The following is an 18,113-nucleotide window of genomic DNA, read 5'->3' as shown; positions in this document are numbered from 1 at the left end:
CATAGTAATTGGCGAGATGAAGTTGTAACCTGGCCATAGCAGAAATGAAATTGTTCGTGGTGATGAAATACATTCACAATCCAATTGAAAGTATCATGTGTTGTTACCTATCATATAATCCATTGTCCTAAATCAAATTTTGAAGCCTGCGTCATTGAAATTGTGAATGTCGCTTATATTTTGGAGAGAAGACTGATTGGCCAGTTTCTTATATCATGCCTGTCTCCATTCTTGGGAAGTATAGTAGATTCTTCAAGTGTACGTGTGTGTGTGTATGTGGGGGGGGGGGAGGGGGGGGGCAGTCCTTTGTCTTGATGTACAGGCATTCTGTAAATAACTCTGTAGGTTCATACTATAGTATTTTTCCCTCTAGCTTCAATCACTTCTATTGAAACACCATCTCCTGGTGGCTTCCTCAAATGGCTTTATACAACTCATATGGTGTAACATCCAGGAAATCTTTATTTTCATTATTATCTACCCAAATTTGATTTCACTGAATATAATCTTCTGTCTCATTTTCTTTATTATTAACAATATCAGGAAAGGGATATATTGCCACTCAAAGTAAAGATGACATCATGAGTTGCAGACAAGCATAACAAAAAGACACATTATAGTTTAGTTCTTGGCCAAAGCCTTCTTCAGCAGACAGAGGACACACACACACACACACACACACACACACACACACACACACACACACACACACACACACACACACAAAAAAAAGCAAGCAAGCACAATTCATGCAAACGTGACCACTACTACCACCAGCTCCAACCATAATGGGACTGTCATGTGAAGAGCAATCTGGAGTCAGTGGGATAGTGGGGTATGGGGGGGGGGGGGGGGGGGGGGTGCTGTCTGACAGGGCATGCAGAGCAGTGAAGGGGAAAGGACAGGAAAGTACATTCACAGAGGGTGGCAAACAAAGAGGATGAGGTAATGTGAAAAAGAAGGAGGTGATAGGATGAGGGGGTAGAAACTGTTGGGTGGTGCTTGTGGGACAGTAAGTTACTGTAGGCTGAGGCCTGGTTTGCTATCGTATTGTTTGACCCCTTAACAATCATGTAGAACCACTTGTTAGCTTTAGTTTTCCCATTCTTGTCTTCCCAAAAATTGTTAACCCAGTCTATCATTCTGTGCACTTTTAGTTTGACTTCCTTCTATTAGTTCGATGGATGTAAACTTCTGAGTATTAGTCTTCTGTCTGTATTCCATTTTTGTAGTTGCCAATGGTCAACAGCAACTTCTATGTCCTTTTGGGTGTCAACTAGCCATCATAGTTTGTTTTTTTGCATCCCATTTTCTTTGTACTGCTGTTGCTTCCAGTTGTTTGTTACCAAATTCTTTAGTAAAAGATTTTCCACGTGGTTTTTTTTTCAGTATTTTTTCTATTTTAAATTAGTCTTCCCCTCACTGTGATAGCTGCCTGATTCCATTTTTTTTTCTTTCTTTCATTGTACTTGCATCATGTTTTGCTGTTTACATTAGCAGGAATCTTAGGTAAATAAGTTGGTGAAGGAGGAAGCAACTTTCTGAAACTTCATACATTCTAACAGTTTTATTTAATTATTAGATGTTGTTGAAAGTACAGTTGAAGAACTAAATGCCTTTTCCTCCATTTGAGCTATCTTTCTTTTCATACTGCAGCTATTCTGTCCATCCAGTAGGCTGTAAGGTATCTGATCATTCTTCCATTTCATAGTAAACTTACACAGACTGCACTATCTGCTTTCAGTTGTCCTGGTGGTCTTATCTCCATCTCTATTTCTTTCTCTGCACCTATTTCCAAGCTTCATTGCCGTCATTTGACCCTGCGATATGATAATCAGGAATCAAAACATTCATATTAAATGTATTCTGTGCCATCTCTATGATTTTTTAGGCTCATTGTTGTAAATTATCAATGTTACAGATGATGACAGTAACCATTTGTTTAGTTGTTATTTAAGTCCTATCACGAAGCAGTGTCTTCGGGGTCTGAAACGAGTCGTGTTATTTATTAACAAGTAGAAGAATCCACTGTGGGCTACTTTTGTAAAGTGTACAACAAAAGATTGTGACTAGTGTTAGTGTACTCACATTAGTGTCCTCTACATTTCATGTAGAGGCCTATGCAAACCTCTTATCTGTAACCACATCTGTAACTCTTTGATGGACATCAATGGATATTAATGTTTCATGTAGGACTTCAGTGCATTCAGAACAATTTTCATATACTGAAGTCCGAATTGGCGGCTATGAAGCTTCGTTGCGAATTTATGGGTGGATGTGCTTCAGTTTCAGCATAATCAAATATAAATTGATTAATTTCTGCATGAAAGAGTGGCATAAAACATTTTTGTTCCTTGTTGATGTTAAACGACTGTTGCTGAGAAAAAATTCATACACAGTTTTTGTAACATTTTACGTATGTATGCCATAATTTAAGGCTATCCGCAGATGGGCCCATCAGTATCCATCCACACAAGCTTTTATATGCAACGTCATTGGTCCCATAATCCAAGATGGCAGAGACTAAGGGAGCAACAACACTGACAGCACAGTCCAGTCAATGGGAAAGTAAAACAAGCAAACACAGAAGCAGAAGGAACGTCAGTGTGGCAGGAACAGTATGGAACAGGAAGGCAGAGGGGCGAGAACAGGGGGCACCCCAGAGGCGTGAGGCGGCTCCAGCTCCACCGTTGACCCATCCTTATCCCCACACCATACAATGGTCATGACACAAGGTGGACACCACCAGGGAAAGAAGACACAAGAAAAAAGGAAACAAAATGGGACAAAAGACCAGACCAAACATAGGGAAAAAGGAAAGGGGAAAGCTGGCCAGCATGGAGGAATGGCTGAAGGCCACCCAAGTCAATGTCGATGCCAACCAAGGAACTTCAATTCTGGAAGGAAATTCAGGTACGTAAATATGGGAAGACAAATTCATGGATCAACCTGGTATAGCCAATACGAAAACAAGAAAGGATGGAAGATCACTGCAGGCAGGAGTACCCTTAGTCACACAAAGTTTATTAGATGGCATGGGCCCCGCTCAAGAGTTTGCCCATGACAGAATGAAAAGAAATTTGATGTAAAGCCAGAAATATGCCTCCGTGGATACCCACATAGCTAGGAATCCAAAGAAGACCAACTGAGCAAGCAGCATGGTCAAGATTGACTAGAAGGTCGTAAATGGCACAGACCAAAGGGGTGACAGGGAAAACAACGGCCCATAGCCTGATGGCCATTCACTGAGTCAAATACAACAAAACTCAGCTGAGGGAGGACAGTTTAATAAAGCAGAGGTCCAGGGAACAGCCATCAGTTCCACAGTAAATACCCCACACATGGCAGGCAAGAGACGTTCTGTGCCAAAAGAAGATGTAAAGGTACATCCCACATGACTGGCAGATTTAGAGCCATTGGTGTAAAAGACAACAGCATGCCAAAACTCCCAGAAGAGTGGACGAAACAAACAACAGAATAACATTTGAGTGATTGAGGAATTCGGACGCCAGAAGAGATCTATCCGAATCTAGTGCCAAGAAACTAACAGAGGGGGGGTGGGGGAGAGTGTTCAGGAGAGATTGTGAGGATCATGACAAAGGGGAAAGATGGAAATTGCAGCAAAAAGAAGTGAGGCAGAACCCAACCAGTAAACCCACCTGAGGGCAGGCAGTGAGCAGGTCATGTACCAAAGCCACAAAAAGAATTTAATGGGAGAGTTGAGCAGGAAAAGAGTGGATAGTAATGGCACAGGAAACCTGGAGCTGGGACCATCAAACCAAAAGGGGGGAGGATCCCAGCATCAACTGGAAGCCTACCGACAGGGCTATTGCAAAAGGCATGGAGGGCCAAACAGATACCACAATGGTGGATCCGTCTAAGAGGAGTACTGTGGAAGGGGCAGCTGAGCCGTGTACTTGACAACCAATGTCCAGATGGGACAGAACTAAGGCCTGATAAAGGCAGAGAAATGTCAAACGATCTGCACCCCAAGAGATGTGGGCCAGGAAGTGAAGGACACAGAGTTTACAGAAACAGCCATTCTTGAAAAACGTGGATATGGGGCAACCAAGTAAGTTGATTGTCAAAAAGAAGACCCAAGGTACAGAAGTGGTGAACCACAGCCAGCTGTCACGTTAGAGCTCCAGATCGGGATTGACGGTAGTACGGCAAGAGAAATGCACCACTTGCAATGTAAGGGACATAACTGAAATCTTGCGAGAGAGTCCACAGATGGCACACTGGAGCTGTCACTCCACAGCTGAATGGGAACTAGCCTAGATACAAAAATTATCCGCAGACAGAATTATGACAAACCGAAGTTCACTTACTATGGAATCTTTTGGAATGTCATTCTCCTGGATTAGTGGAGAGCTGATAACAGTGCCAACCCAAACTGGTAACAACTGGTGGGACAGGAACGGCCAAATAAAGATTGGGATAGGGCCCTGCAGGCTCACTCATGGAGTGTAACTAAGATGTGATTGCACCAAGCAGTGTCATACGCCTTATGGAGATTGAAGAAAATTGCAACAAGATGGTGGAGCAGAGAAAAAGCTCTGCCAAACTGTGATTTTCAATTGAAGCAGATGATCGATCTGAAACCATCCATCCTGACAACCATACTGGTCAGGAGACAAACGGTCTTGCTTGCTCTGTTTAATTAAGTAATGGGCACAGTGCAAATACGTTTAAAGGTTGTAAGTCCAGCAGAGGACAGGTGCTACTTCAGGCATTGCATGGCTCAGTGGCAATCATCGATAGTGATGGTTGTGCTCCACCACCGGAATCAGCCAGCGGAAAAAGGGGCCAATCGAAAGGGGGACAGCAACGTCAGTGGTGCAAATACTCATATTGGACGCGTCACTGATGACTTCATCAATACAAATTGACAAAGAGAGGGTAAAAAAGACCTGGAGGTATAAAGAGGCCAATCAGCTTGATGGAAAGCCCAGTGGGATAAGCTTGCCATCGGGAGGCGGGAAGGGCATGACAGAATCAATAGGAAGTGGTCACTACCACAGAGGTCACCGTGTGGCAATAAGTGTAGTGAAAGGAGAAGGGGTGGGGAAGTGAGCAAAAGATTAATGGCTGAGAAAGTGCCATAAGCAGCATTAATGATACACAGATTGGGGTCCACAAAAACAGATCTATGAGGAGACCCTGGCTGATGAAAAGGCAGACCCCCAGTTATTTGTAATATTTTTAGGTTACTTCATATGTTTATTTGAGGAGAAAAATGGGTGCAGTGAAAAATCCACTGTTCCCTAATTTGGATGCCAATTTTCTATTATTTCATATTAGAGATTTATATCACTTTACTGTTATCAGAGACCAGTATACCTGAAAAATTAAAAGCCTGTTTAATATGAACATTAGTGTTCACCAAAATTTATATCCAACAGTCCAGATATTCTTATAAATTGTAGGAGTGGTGACTAATGAAGATTTATTGTACTTTGGAATTCAAAATCATTTTCCTGTTCTGCTCTCAACTGGCAACCTGTTATAGATTCTTGCACCACGTAATAAAACTCCAGCGTAATCTTAAAAAGTGACCACCTTTCCAATGTGTTTAAATGAGTTACCACAATTTCCTTTTCAGCCAACCTAAGCAAGACCCACATTATCTAGTTTCACTGTAGTTGTAAAGACCCAGTAGAATGTACAGTGACCTTCAGTAACAAGCAGGCTGTACAGAGAATAGATAGTGCCTTCACTTAGACTGAAAACCTCACATACTTCAGTGTCAAGAGATGCTTTTGCTTTAAGAATACTTTCTTGTATTAGTTATGAAAGGTCATGCGGGGAGCATATTTTAGCTAATACACACTCTGTTGTGTACGCTGATCAGCCAGAACACTATGACCACTGTTTTTCTATCATATAAACCTATCCAGGCAATAGCAGCATCAGCTTGTGAGGAATGACTGTTAGTCTGGCACACAGTGCATGTAATATCAGTGAGTGTGCTGTCCCTTTGTAGAATGGGGAAGACATGCAATGTGTCTGGGTTTGACTGAGGAAGGATTGTGATGGCCTGGAAGCTCAGCATGAACATTGTGGAAACTGCATGACTTGTCAGGTGTTTGAGGAGTGCTGTGGTGAGTGTCTTCAATACATGGCGAAACCAAGGTGAAACCACATCCAGACGTCGTGGGGTTGGGCAGCCACCCCTCGTTACAGATGTCAGGTACCATTGGTTGGGCAGACTGATAAAACAGGACAGGCAGCAAACTGTGACACAACGGACATCAGACTTGAATGCTGGTCAGAGTACAAGTGTGTCTGAACATACACTGCACTGGGCGTCCACAGCCAGTGAGCCATGCATGTGCCAATGTTAACACCACAACATCGGCAACTATGACTGAAAAGGACACATGACTATTGGCACTGGACATTAGCGCAGTGGAAGAGCATTGCATGGTCTGACGAATCCTGATACCTTCTTCATCATGCTGATGGAAGGGTATGAATCCATTGTCTTCCAGGGAAACAGCTCCTTTGTCACCTGTACTGTGAGACACAGACAAGCTGGTGGCAGCTCACTTATGGTCTGGGGAACATTCACGTGGGCATCCATGGGCCCAGTGAAGCTCATGCAAGGCACCATGACAGCCAAGGAGTATTGTGCACTGGTTATGGACCACATACACCCCTTCGTAATGATCATGTTTCCCAGAGCAACGGCATTTTTCAAGATAATGCGCCATGTCACAAGGCCTAGAGTGTGATGGAGTGGTTCAAGGAACACAGTGGTGAGTTTCAGTTGATGTTCTGCCCCCCCCCCCCCCAATTCGTCAGATCTGAACCCACCAAACACACCTGGGATTTGATTGAACTTGGCATCAGTGGTCATCGCTCTCCTCTCAGAAATTTACAGGAATTAGGTAACTTGTTTGTGCAGATGTGGTACCAACTCCCTTTCGCAACCTACCAAAGTCTTCCATGCCATGACACATCACTGCTGTTATCTGTGCCAAAGGTGGACATACTGGCTATTAGGTAGGTGATCATAATGTTGTGGCTGATCAGTATATCATGCAACTTTTATTTTTTGAGTGAGTCATTACTATTTTCGTTAAGAACACTGCCCAGAATTGAGTGATTACAATAATGTGTAGAGTAAGTTGGAAACACGTATCACTACCTCTCAATATGTCCTTTCTTTCACATGCTTCATTTTATAGAATTTACTGTCTGACAACAATTTAAAGGTCTACATGCACAATACCAGACACAAGAACGATATCCACCATGAATTAAAACAAATGTAATTAAAGCAAATAAGTATTAAGCTGATGCCAAAATTTCCCCCAGGGGGCTCACAAGTTTGTGTGGCACATGTGGTTCCCCGAGCTATTGCAACCCTATCTTCCTTCCCAGGCTGCATTCTCTTCCCCATGCCCCTCTCTCCCTTTCCTCACTTCTTTCCCTCTCTCAGTGTCCTTGCTTACATTGGCACTGCTGCCCCTTGCAGCATTTTTGGTCTTACAGCCCCTTAAAGCATTTTGTCTCCATAGTGAGCCAACTGGGCAAGGATGCCTAATGTAGATGTGTTGATGTGTAGACTTACCACATCATCCGTCTTTGCCTCAACACTGTTGTCCGTTAACACTATGTGGCTAGCACGTTAGCTAGTTTGTGTGGTGACATTGTTATGTATCCTTTTGGTTGAGCCACCTGGCAACAGAGAGCTCACATTTCTGATACCTGAACTGTTACCTCCCCGCATATTCTTAGGCGTGGTTGCTTGTCATTTTTGAGCAGGGGAACTCACGGCAGTGTCCACTGTGCCAGACAGCCCTTGCTGTGGCTGGGTGTCACCCATGGGTAGAGTTCCTGATTGGAGTGGGTGGTATAAGGGTGTTCACTTTGTGTATGAAGCAGAATGGATCCTTTAATGCTGCTTCTTATGACCCTGCTGCCTTCTCTTCCCTGACTACCCCTCTGGGAGGAGTGCCAGGCTCACCAGCTTGGTGTGAAACCCTTTCCCCACTACATGGTCTGCACCAGGCCTGACAGGGATACTTTCATCGACACCAAGCTGTTATTTTTCATGGAAACTATCAATGACAAATTTGGCGAAGTGGACGCTCTGAGTAAGATGTGGTCAGGTTTGCCATTAATCAAAACTACTACTGCCACACAGTCTGCAGCCCTTCATGCCTGTGACCATCTTGATGGCATTTTGGTGTCCATTACTCATCACCATTCTTGGAGTACGGTTCAGGGTGTCATTTGTCATAGGGTCCTCATCCTTCAAACTAATGAATCTCAGGGCCAGTCTGGAATGGCAGGTTATTCATTTTGCTCGGCATGTTCAGAAAAGCCATAAGGACAATGCCATTGATGCCAGTACCTTTATTGTGCCATTTGAGGGGGATACCTTCATGGAGAAGGTGGAGGTTGTGATTTATAGGTGTGATGTGAAGCCGTACGTTCCTCCCTCACAACCAGAGCTTGACCTCTTGTTTATGGATGTCACCCCGTACTTGGTGATGATGGACGGTGACCTGGCAGCATGACCAACTTAGGTCAATTCGTTTGACACTTTGATCCCAGTTTCACACTTATTCCATGGAGTTGTGATGGATACTACTGTCACCCTCCAGAGTTTCAGTCCCTTATTTCCTTTTACTCCACAGTGTGTGTCATTCTTCAGAAATCTCATTTTACAGATGCTCACTCAATGACTCTTCGTGAGTTCTGTGCTTTCTTTTGGAACTGGATTGATCCTTTGAAGGCTTCCGGTGGTATGGACGTTTTTGGTACATGGATCTTGCAGGCCACCTACGCCTGCTGCCCCGACTGCCCTCCTTCAGCAACTCACACCTCCTTTCCTCCTTGGTGGGGATTTTAATGCCAATCAGCCCTTGTGGGCTTTTATATGCAACGAACTTAATTTAGAGGAGGCGATGAGTTGCAGAAAGGCATAATTAAAATTAATGCTAGAAACATTCAGCTTTGGGTGTAAGGCCTTCAACAGAAGTAGAAAACACACACATGACCACTGTTGTCTCAGGGTGTATTTTTACATGATTTTACATTTTAATGAGTTTTTTATTCTCTGCTGTCGATCCTTGCTCCTTCCATCTGTGCAAATAGTTAAGTTTTCCTATCCCTAGCCAGAACACAGTCCAACATACTTTTCCTGCAGTGTTGCCTACTTCATGGAATCCCCCCAAATGGCCCGATGATCAAATTACCAATATCTGGCTGCAACCCATCTTCCAAAATGACCTTTATTTCTTCAGATTTTGTCAGACCATAGTCCTCACCAATGTAGTCCTGCAAAACCATATAAATCAGACACAAACCACCTTGCACTACCCATTACCCATCCATAAAATTCTGCTCTGCAATCCCAGATTCCCACATTCCAGCTCCCATATTAAAACCCTTTCCCTCCAGGAATTTAGAGCAGCAGTTACGACACCACCATAAAAGTGTCCATTTTATTCATTTCAAACTCCCGCCTTGGACTACCACAATCCACCACCTCTACAAGATCCCTCATCAAACCTCCCCCACATCCTCTCTTAACCCCCAGACGCTGCTTGCAGGTTAACCCCCAAACCCTGATTGCAGGTGTATTACATTTACCAGACCCTCAGAAACTCCCTTCCCACCCTACCAAACCCAGAGCCTAAACAGACCTGCAACACAGGCAGGCACCTGTCCTCCAAAAGTCTCAGGCCCACTGCAGATTCAACCCTTTCCAAAGGCCTTACCTTTTTACCCATTCCCAAATTCATTCATGCTGAGCTTGCAGAAGTCCTTCTGGTGCCCACAGTGCCACTAACCCCATAATTCAGTCTCAATCCAAAACCAATACTGAATCCTTCTTGACTCCATTTAGTCCTCCATCTAACAATGATCCCACCCCCATTGCCCCCAACTTGCCAACATTGCCCATGTTAACTTCCCAGAATTTTCTAACCTTGAACTTTGTCTCACCATCATTCCCCAAATCTGTCAACATGAAAACCAATCTCACATCCACAGAAAGAACCATGATCCGCCATCTAAATACTGATCCAGACCTTATAATTCTCCCTAATAACAAAGGCACCATCACTGTGGTTTTGAACCATAGGGGTTATCTGGTGGAGGGACCCTGCCAGCTATCAGATACATCCACCTGGAAACCCTGCCACCATGACTATTCCTCTATTCCAGAAATCCAGTAGGATCTCCAGCCCCTCTTTAATCTTTAGGTTCATCCCAGATTTCTCCCCTGAGTCTCCCTGCCCCTCCCCCCCCTCTCCCCCACCTTGCCTGTAACCTACCCTCCTATGTAAAAGACATAAACCATTTTCTCTATGAACTCTCCACAGTTCTTGTTTTTTGACCACCTGGCACCTGCTTGTCACTGCCAATGCCACCACCCTCTACTCTACAGTATAACAACTTACCCTCACCCCCTCCCCACACTCGAGCCCCCACATCAAATGATGAAAGGAAAAAGTCTATCACTTACTAAACTCTCACCATTCATGAAGTATACCATGAGACATGATGTTTTAATTTATCAGTTCTTTACTACTGACTCTGTTTTATGACACACAATTCAGGAGATAATATGTCATAAACATTGTGATGTGTGAAGAACTAGCTTTCGCCTCAAGTGGAGCACAACTTTCCAGGTACCATATTAAACCAGTTAATCCATTGTTTCATAATGAAAGGACATAGTGACTTCCGACTAAATTTATGCATAATTTCAAACTTTTCCTAAACCTTTTCTGACTTACATGCTTAAAGGCAAATATCTAATACATTAACTCATTTGTCAAGTAATCAGACATTTAAAGCTGTTCTATACATGGGAGTCTGAGAGTTCGATTCTTTAAAGAATCAGGGGTTTACTGGTCCTTTCTAACCATCCAGAATTCCAAACCCCTCACCGTACTGAGATTCATTGATGACATCTTCATTGTCTGAAATTAAGGTAAGGACAGCTTATCCACATTCCACCAGAATCTCAATAGCTTCTCCCTCATTTGCTTCATCTGTTCATCCTAATCCCAACAAGCCACTTTCCTCAATGTCAGCTCCATTTCAAGGATGACTACATCAATACCTCCATCCACATCAAACATACCAACAACCAACAGTACCTCCACTTCGGCAGCTGTCACCCATTTCACACCAAGAAGGCCCTTCCATACGGGATAGCTACCTGTAGGCATCATACCTGTTGTGACAAGCTGCCCGGCTCCAAATATATCAAGAGTCTCACTGAGGTGAGGCCCTCATAAACCAAAATTACCATCCTGATCTTGTCCAGAAACCGATCTCCCGTGCCTTGTCTCCCCAGTCACCTACCATCTGCCACATACCCATTGTCATGCCACAAAGGAGCACCTCTCTTGTGACTCAGTATCACCTGGAAATCTAGAACTTGAATCATATTCTCTGCCAAAGTTTAGAGTACCTCTCATTTTACCCTGAAATGAGAAATATCTTTCCCACTATTTGCCCCACTCCTCCCACTGTAATATTCTGCACTTGTCCAACCTACCCAATATCCTTGTCTGTCCATACTCCACTCCTGCTTCCAACCCTTGTCTCATGGCTCATACACCTGCAATAGACCTAGATTCAAGATCTATCCCCTTCATTCTCCTACTACCACTTTCTACAGTCCTGTTACAGGAATCTCCTACCTCATCAAAGGCAGAGCCTTCTGTGAAAACAGCTGAGTGATCTACCAATTCAGCTGCACCCACTATGCCACATTCTATACAGGCACAACTAACAAGCTTTGTCTGCACAATCTGCTTCAGTTCAACGTCTGGTTCACAGCTTGTACTATCTGGATTCTTCCCAAGAGCACCAGCTTATCTGAATTGCACAGAAGGGAAATCTCCCTGCAACATACCTTTAATTCCTGTAACCTCCCTGGTCTCAACATATGTTAGTGCCTGTCCCCCACTTGTCTATCCCTTTCCATGCTCTCACTCCAGTACTACACACTTTACATCCCTCCCAACAGCCAGCACAGCCTTCCAACACTGACATTGTTGACCTAGCAACTCTGTCCTGTTCCCCACCGTGCCCTTGGACAGTCCCATCACAGACAGCATTAGCATATTCCCCACCTCTTTCCTGCTATCCATGCCCAATGCCTCTTCTTTACCTTCACCACCCATGCCAGCCTACATTGATACTCACCTCTGATGCAGTAACAGTCATGCCTCAGCACCTGGAGATTACTGTGTGTGTGTGTGTGTGTGTGTGTGTGTGTGTGTGTGTGTGTATCTGAAATCTGGGTATTTCTAGTGCTCTTTTCCATTGTGCCTATCTGTGACCCAAGACCACCTCTGTGTCGTAAATAGCAGTCTATCCTTTACACATTGTTGTTATTCCCTCCTGGACTTTCATTATTTAGTAACTTAATTTGTTTCTTTTCAGGGGAGCCTAATAATAAAAGAGGATCAGAGATTCAGAGACCAGAGGGACTATGCAGCATACAGGAAATGACTGTGGAACTGAAAGAGAGAACAAAAGAAGATGAGTTGATGCGTTCGTCACGGAAGGAAACCTCATCCACAAAAATTAGAAAAACATCAAAACTTAAAAAAGAGGTTTGTTTGACAGGTATTTTAATAAATTTGTGTGTGCCATGCAGCTTATCGAATGTGTGAGTATTGTTTGTTGAGGCAGATGCAGATGTGAGAAAATGCTTTAATCCATTATGATAGGATTCACAATCCTTACATGGTTTTGTGTGTTGCAGTGGAAATTCTAATGTATTGTAGTGCACAAACCATGTTCAATCGTAAAAGTGTGAAGTTAGAAAGAGGATTGCAGCAGTGTCAGTCACAGGCAAGCATGGGTGTTGTTCTTCATGAAATAAAATGTAGTCATTGCAGTGTCGTGAGGGGCCTGTCTGGCACTGTGTTAAATAGTTATTGCTGCAGTACTCAAGTAGCAAGGTGTCACAAGCCTTTATACGCTGGTGGCTTAAAGTATGTGCCAAAAGGTGTAGCACAGGCCAAACATGTGCAGCACAGAAAAGTATGTATACGCAAACCATTTGTACTAACTTCTGTCAGTACCACAGTTCTCACACCATGGGGCTGTATCGCATGGCCACTGTAAAGGATGCTGATTGAGGACCACAATTTGCATATACACTGGATGTGCCCTCCCTGGAGCTGTTCAGTCCTGGAGCCAATGCATTTGCAGAGTAGCAGCTGCGACCACCAGCAGGTGGGCAGTGGGCCACTGCCCACTACATCACGTCAGCCACGTTCAGACACTGTGGGGAGATGAGGCAAGGAACACACCGCTGCCACTCAAGGGACCTTGCAGGGGCTACTGAGCATGAACTATTACCACTGGCAGAGGAGACTTTGTCATGATGCCATACTCCATCAGCAATCCTGGGCTTCAATAAGACCAAAGATAGCAGAATTCCTCATCCAAGTCTCCACCGACCTGTACTGGGGTGCAGCAAGATGCAGTGATAAATAGAATTAAGGATTTGTAGACAATTTCTCCGGCAGTACCTGGTGTCCATTCCACCATATCCAGCTGCCATCACCTGTATATGTGGTGTCAGAGCACTGTGTTGTCTTTTCAGCATGATGTCCAAACCTACAGCCTATGTTGTGAGTCAAGAGATTTGATTGTGTATTGTGGAGAGTGTATTTGTCATGGAAAGAGCTTGACTACCATGCTATGTTGGGAGTTAGTTTGGTTAGAAGTGAGGTATTTGTGGATGTACCAGGCTTTAGAGGTAATGGTAAACAGGATTTGTTAGTACCTGTTAGATGTAAGCAGTGCAATTTCGTGCTGTATTATTCAGCACCATGTACAGTCAGTAGCAGTGTTACATTTCATATGCAAACGTTACGGGCTCATGGCTAGATAAAGACAGAAATGAAAATGGTTAATGATTAAATGTAAGAATTAAGTTGTTATGCTTTGTTCTGTTGTATTTGTAATTGATTGGTTTTACAAAATGAGTAAAGATACAGGCAATGATATGGCACCATGAGGGACGCAAGGAGTCTCACTGACAAAGACAGTGCATACGTTGTTGGAAAAGTTAGCACAATTAACAGCAGTTAATAGAGAGATGCATGGTCTGTTGGAAGCTCAATCACCACAGTGAGGTGTAGATCTGTCAGTTGCATGTCTAGTTGCACCTTTCTCTGCTAAATCGACCAAGCATGAGCAAGCATTTGTTGGTGTTCTTAAGAATTTGGCAGAGATGGATAAAGGTTGGACTGATGTGGCACTTTTAATCGTAATTTTGTGCCAATGGTGTGTTGGAGCAAAATACAATTGGCATCCCTGCACATGCCTGTGTGTTATGTGTAACTGCCAGAAGTTTCATTGTTGTATGTCTGTTAGTTATTGTTCCGTGTTTGATTGAGTAGAATGTCATGTCGCACAGTTTGTGAGTTTTAACATGGCAGAGCAATGTGTCTGCATTAAATTTTGTTAGAAACTCAAGAAAAAAAGACACCAAATGATGCAAGAAGCCTACGATGATTAGTGCTTAAGCCGTACATAATGTTACGAGTGGTGCACATGGTTTAAAAATGGCAGGACAGAAGTTAAAGCTGACCCCATTCAGGACGCTTTTCAGTGTCTACCAATGATGCTCATGTCAAGGATATGAACAAAAAGGTGGCTACCAATCAAAGACTGACAGCTCACCAGGTCAGATCAAATGTCAAAGCCATGCTGATAGTTTTCTTTCACTTTGGAGGATTAGTTCATCATGAATTCATGCCACAGGGACAAACTGACTGCCCAAGAGATTGCAGAAGAAGGTAATATTAACATTTCAGTTGGATCATGTCATGAAATCCTGTCACAGCATCTCTGACTGCATTGCGTTGCTGCCAAGTTCATCCCACAGGTCACAAGGAGAAAGACCATCACCTCACAATCTGTGAAGAGCTTTTGCAGTGCACAAATGAGAGCAAGGTGTACCTTAAGAGAATCATAACCGGTGATGAGACGTGGGCCTAATGTTATGATGTTGAAGCCAAGATTCAATGTTCACAGTGGATCGAGAAAGGTTCTTCAAGACCCAAAACAGCTCACCAGGTCAGATCAAATGTCAAAGCCATGCTGATAGTTTTCTTTCACTTTGGAGGATTAGTTCATCATGAATTCATGCCACAGGGACAAACTGTTAATCAGTGGTACTATTGGGATGTGTTACGATGCCTACAAGAAAATGTGAGAAGAAAAACAGCCTGAAATGTGACAAGACAATTCATGGCTCTTTCATCACAATAATGCACCCTCACATTCATCCCTACAGGTGCATGACTATTTCACAGAAAATGAAATCACTGTGCTGCCTCAACCTCCATACTCTCCAGACCTGACTGGCCCCTGTGGATTTCTTTTTATTTCCAAAACTGAAAACCCCATTGAAAGGATGAAGATTTGCAATGATAGATGAGATAAAAGAAAATTTGCAGACAGTGCTTTGCTCGATCCAACAAGTGACATACCACGTTCCAGAATTTTTTGAACAGACCTTGTACATAAGAGTTGAGGAGGATGGAGTAGTGGCTGGAGTAATATGACAGGAGGCTGAGCAAAGGGTGCTTGATGCATTTTTAAGGGGTTTACCTTCAGAGTTGTCAAAAACAGTGCAAACAGGAATTCTGGTTTATTTGCGTGTAGCTGTTGGATTAGCAGTAGAATGCAAGGAAACTGATTGTTGACCAGATTAGAAGGCAGGTGTGGAGTATTTTTAGCTAATATAAGGGTGTACAGGATGTGTGGAGGCAATGTCACCAGCTACAAAACAACGGAAGTAAAGGCAGGTGTCAATATAACAATAGCAGTAGTTTCAGTGGTAGTGGATCAGGGAAAAAGCAGATGTTAAATGCTACATGGAACCCAAAGTCCATATATGGGTGTTCACAGTAAAATTAAATGCTGTGAAGGCATATACAGATATGGATTGTGCAATGGAAGGGTTAGTGGGGGAGAAGAATTGCAGGATGTTGTGAGACACAGGGCACATTTGTCATTGCCAGTAGAGATGCGGTGAAACAGCAACAGTGGAACCCACCACAGTATAGAGTATGTGGATTGGGGATGTCGACCAATGGAGTCAGTAGAAATATGTTTCTAGAAGTGGTTCTGGAAGACTGGCCCAAGACAGCATTTTATTCACTATGGGGACATCATCAGTTCAGGAGGAAGCATTTTGGATTAAAAAACACACCTGTCATGCTTCAGAGATTGTTGGATGGGGTCCTAAGAGATTTAAAAGAGTTTCAGTGTATGTTGTAGCAGGATGAAATTTGTGAGTGACATAGAGCAGCACAGACAGTGCTTAAGGGAGGTATTCTTGAGATGTAGGGCCACTAATTTCACATTGAAATGTGATTTTGTGTTAGAAGAGGTGGTGTATCTTGGTCACATAATTAGTAAAGATGGGGTAAGATAGACCTGAGGTTAGTGAAGGCCATGCATGAATTTCCTATGCCTGAATTGGTGAAGGAACTGCAATCATTTCTTGGAGTTGCAAATTAGTGTAGGAGATTTGTAAAAAGATTTGTGGATATTGCCAGACCATTAACACAATTAGAAGAAATGTTCAGAGTTTGTGTGCTTTCGCATTTGAGAAACTGAAAGAAGTTTTGATGGTAAGTGCAATTTTGGTGTTTCCTAATTCCAAGGAGTTTATTCTGTCATGTGATGTGTCCAACGGTGCACTTGGTTGTGTGTTGATTCAAGAAGTTGAGTGTGTGGAACATATAGTAGCCTACGCATTGATACATATGAATACAGTGGAAAAGAATTACTCCAGAACAGAAAAAGAAATATTTAATCTTATTTATGGAATCCCTTACTTTGTGTTATATCTGTGGGATCATCTAGTGTTGAAATGGTTGCTGGGTATGAAGCATCCATCTAGTAGACTGATGCAATGGCTATACAGTTGAGTGAGATATATTATGATACAGATCTGGGGAAAATTGTGGAAATGAGGGTAAATAAAGTAAAAAAAGTGATGGTGTCACAGAAAGAAGGTAATGAACTTACGGAGTGGCAAGCAGTACAGAGGATGGATGACAGTTATAAACAGTTTTGTGAGAAATTATAGCTTTGTGTACAAGAGTGCTGCAGTGGGCCATGTTGGCCTCCTTTTACTCTGAAATGAATGATGAAAAAATTCATTATGGGGTATCAGGTTGTAGAAATTGTGTCACCAGTAAACATCGAGATCCAGTGATCTATAAGGATGACAATTTTACATATGGCATGACTGAAATGTTTTCAAGGGAGTCCAAAGCTTATTTCAGTTTGTAACTGGGAAAAAGAAGGAAGGAAAAGGAAGATGTGGAAGACGAGCGGGTAGATGCGAATGAGCAGAGGCGAGGGGTCTCTTATGTGTCAAGACCTAGAGGATAAGAGAAGGTGTATGGTTTCTTTTGTATAAGTGTAATATATTGTTGTAGTCCAAGCGAAATGGATTGCTGCAGTGTTTTGAGGGGGAGGAAGGGGTAATAGAAATCCCTTTGCTCTTGTTTGATGTGTATCCAATCAAATGGGGACTGCTGAAGAAGTTTGTCCATGTAAAGATGCAGCAGTTGTTGTTAATTTCGGAGAATAAAAGCAGGTATGCAGAAATGAAAGAAGCAGAATTGCAGATGTGCTATGGGGGAAGATCACAGTGTGTCCAAACAGCATTGTGAGGGAAGGCCAGAACGTGTGTGCAATGAAATTATTGTTGGGACAGAAAAAGAGGGAAAGATTGTATGAAAGAAGTACTGAGGCATGAGTTGCACTGCCAGTGGGTTGATACATACTGGTTGTACTCCATTTATGATAAAATAATAGCAATAGCCAGTTCCTTGAGTAGTGCAGCAGAAAGGATAGAGAGGAACAGGAGTTGATTAGTGATAAATGGGATCTCATGTGAAGTTGTGGAACCTACCCTCTGACTACTTACCACAATCTCAGGAATGACACAAAACTGAGCATTTCTCAGCCTCAGCTGTATTGCCAGAGGAGCCTGTAGAAGTGCTATCAGACATGAATTTGACTATCCTAAATCAGACTTAGTGACCAGAGTTAATTCATTCCGTACATAAACTTATTAACAAGCATTT

The 18,113-nt window shown here is 43.0% G+C and overlaps 1 protein-coding gene across 1 annotated transcript in view; it reads left to right on the top strand.

The window, feature by feature from the left end:
- Positions 1–18,113, top strand: part of LOC124722699 — a 107,514-nt gene that overhangs the window by 8,503 nt on the left and 80,898 nt on the right. Inside the window, exon 3 of the mRNA XM_047247837.1 lies at positions 12,424–12,596. Coding sequence (XP_047103793.1) covers positions 12,424–12,596 — 173 coding nt within the window. The remainder of the gene's footprint in view (positions 1–12,423; positions 12,597–18,113) is intronic.

This window comes from Schistocerca piceifrons, chromosome X, assembly GCF_021461385.2.
Source record: "Schistocerca piceifrons isolate TAMUIC-IGC-003096 chromosome X, iqSchPice1.1, whole genome shotgun sequence".
NCBI lineage: Eukaryota > Metazoa > Arthropoda > Insecta > Orthoptera > Acrididae > Schistocerca > Schistocerca piceifrons.
This window is presented reverse-complemented; position numbering and strand designations above follow the sequence as displayed.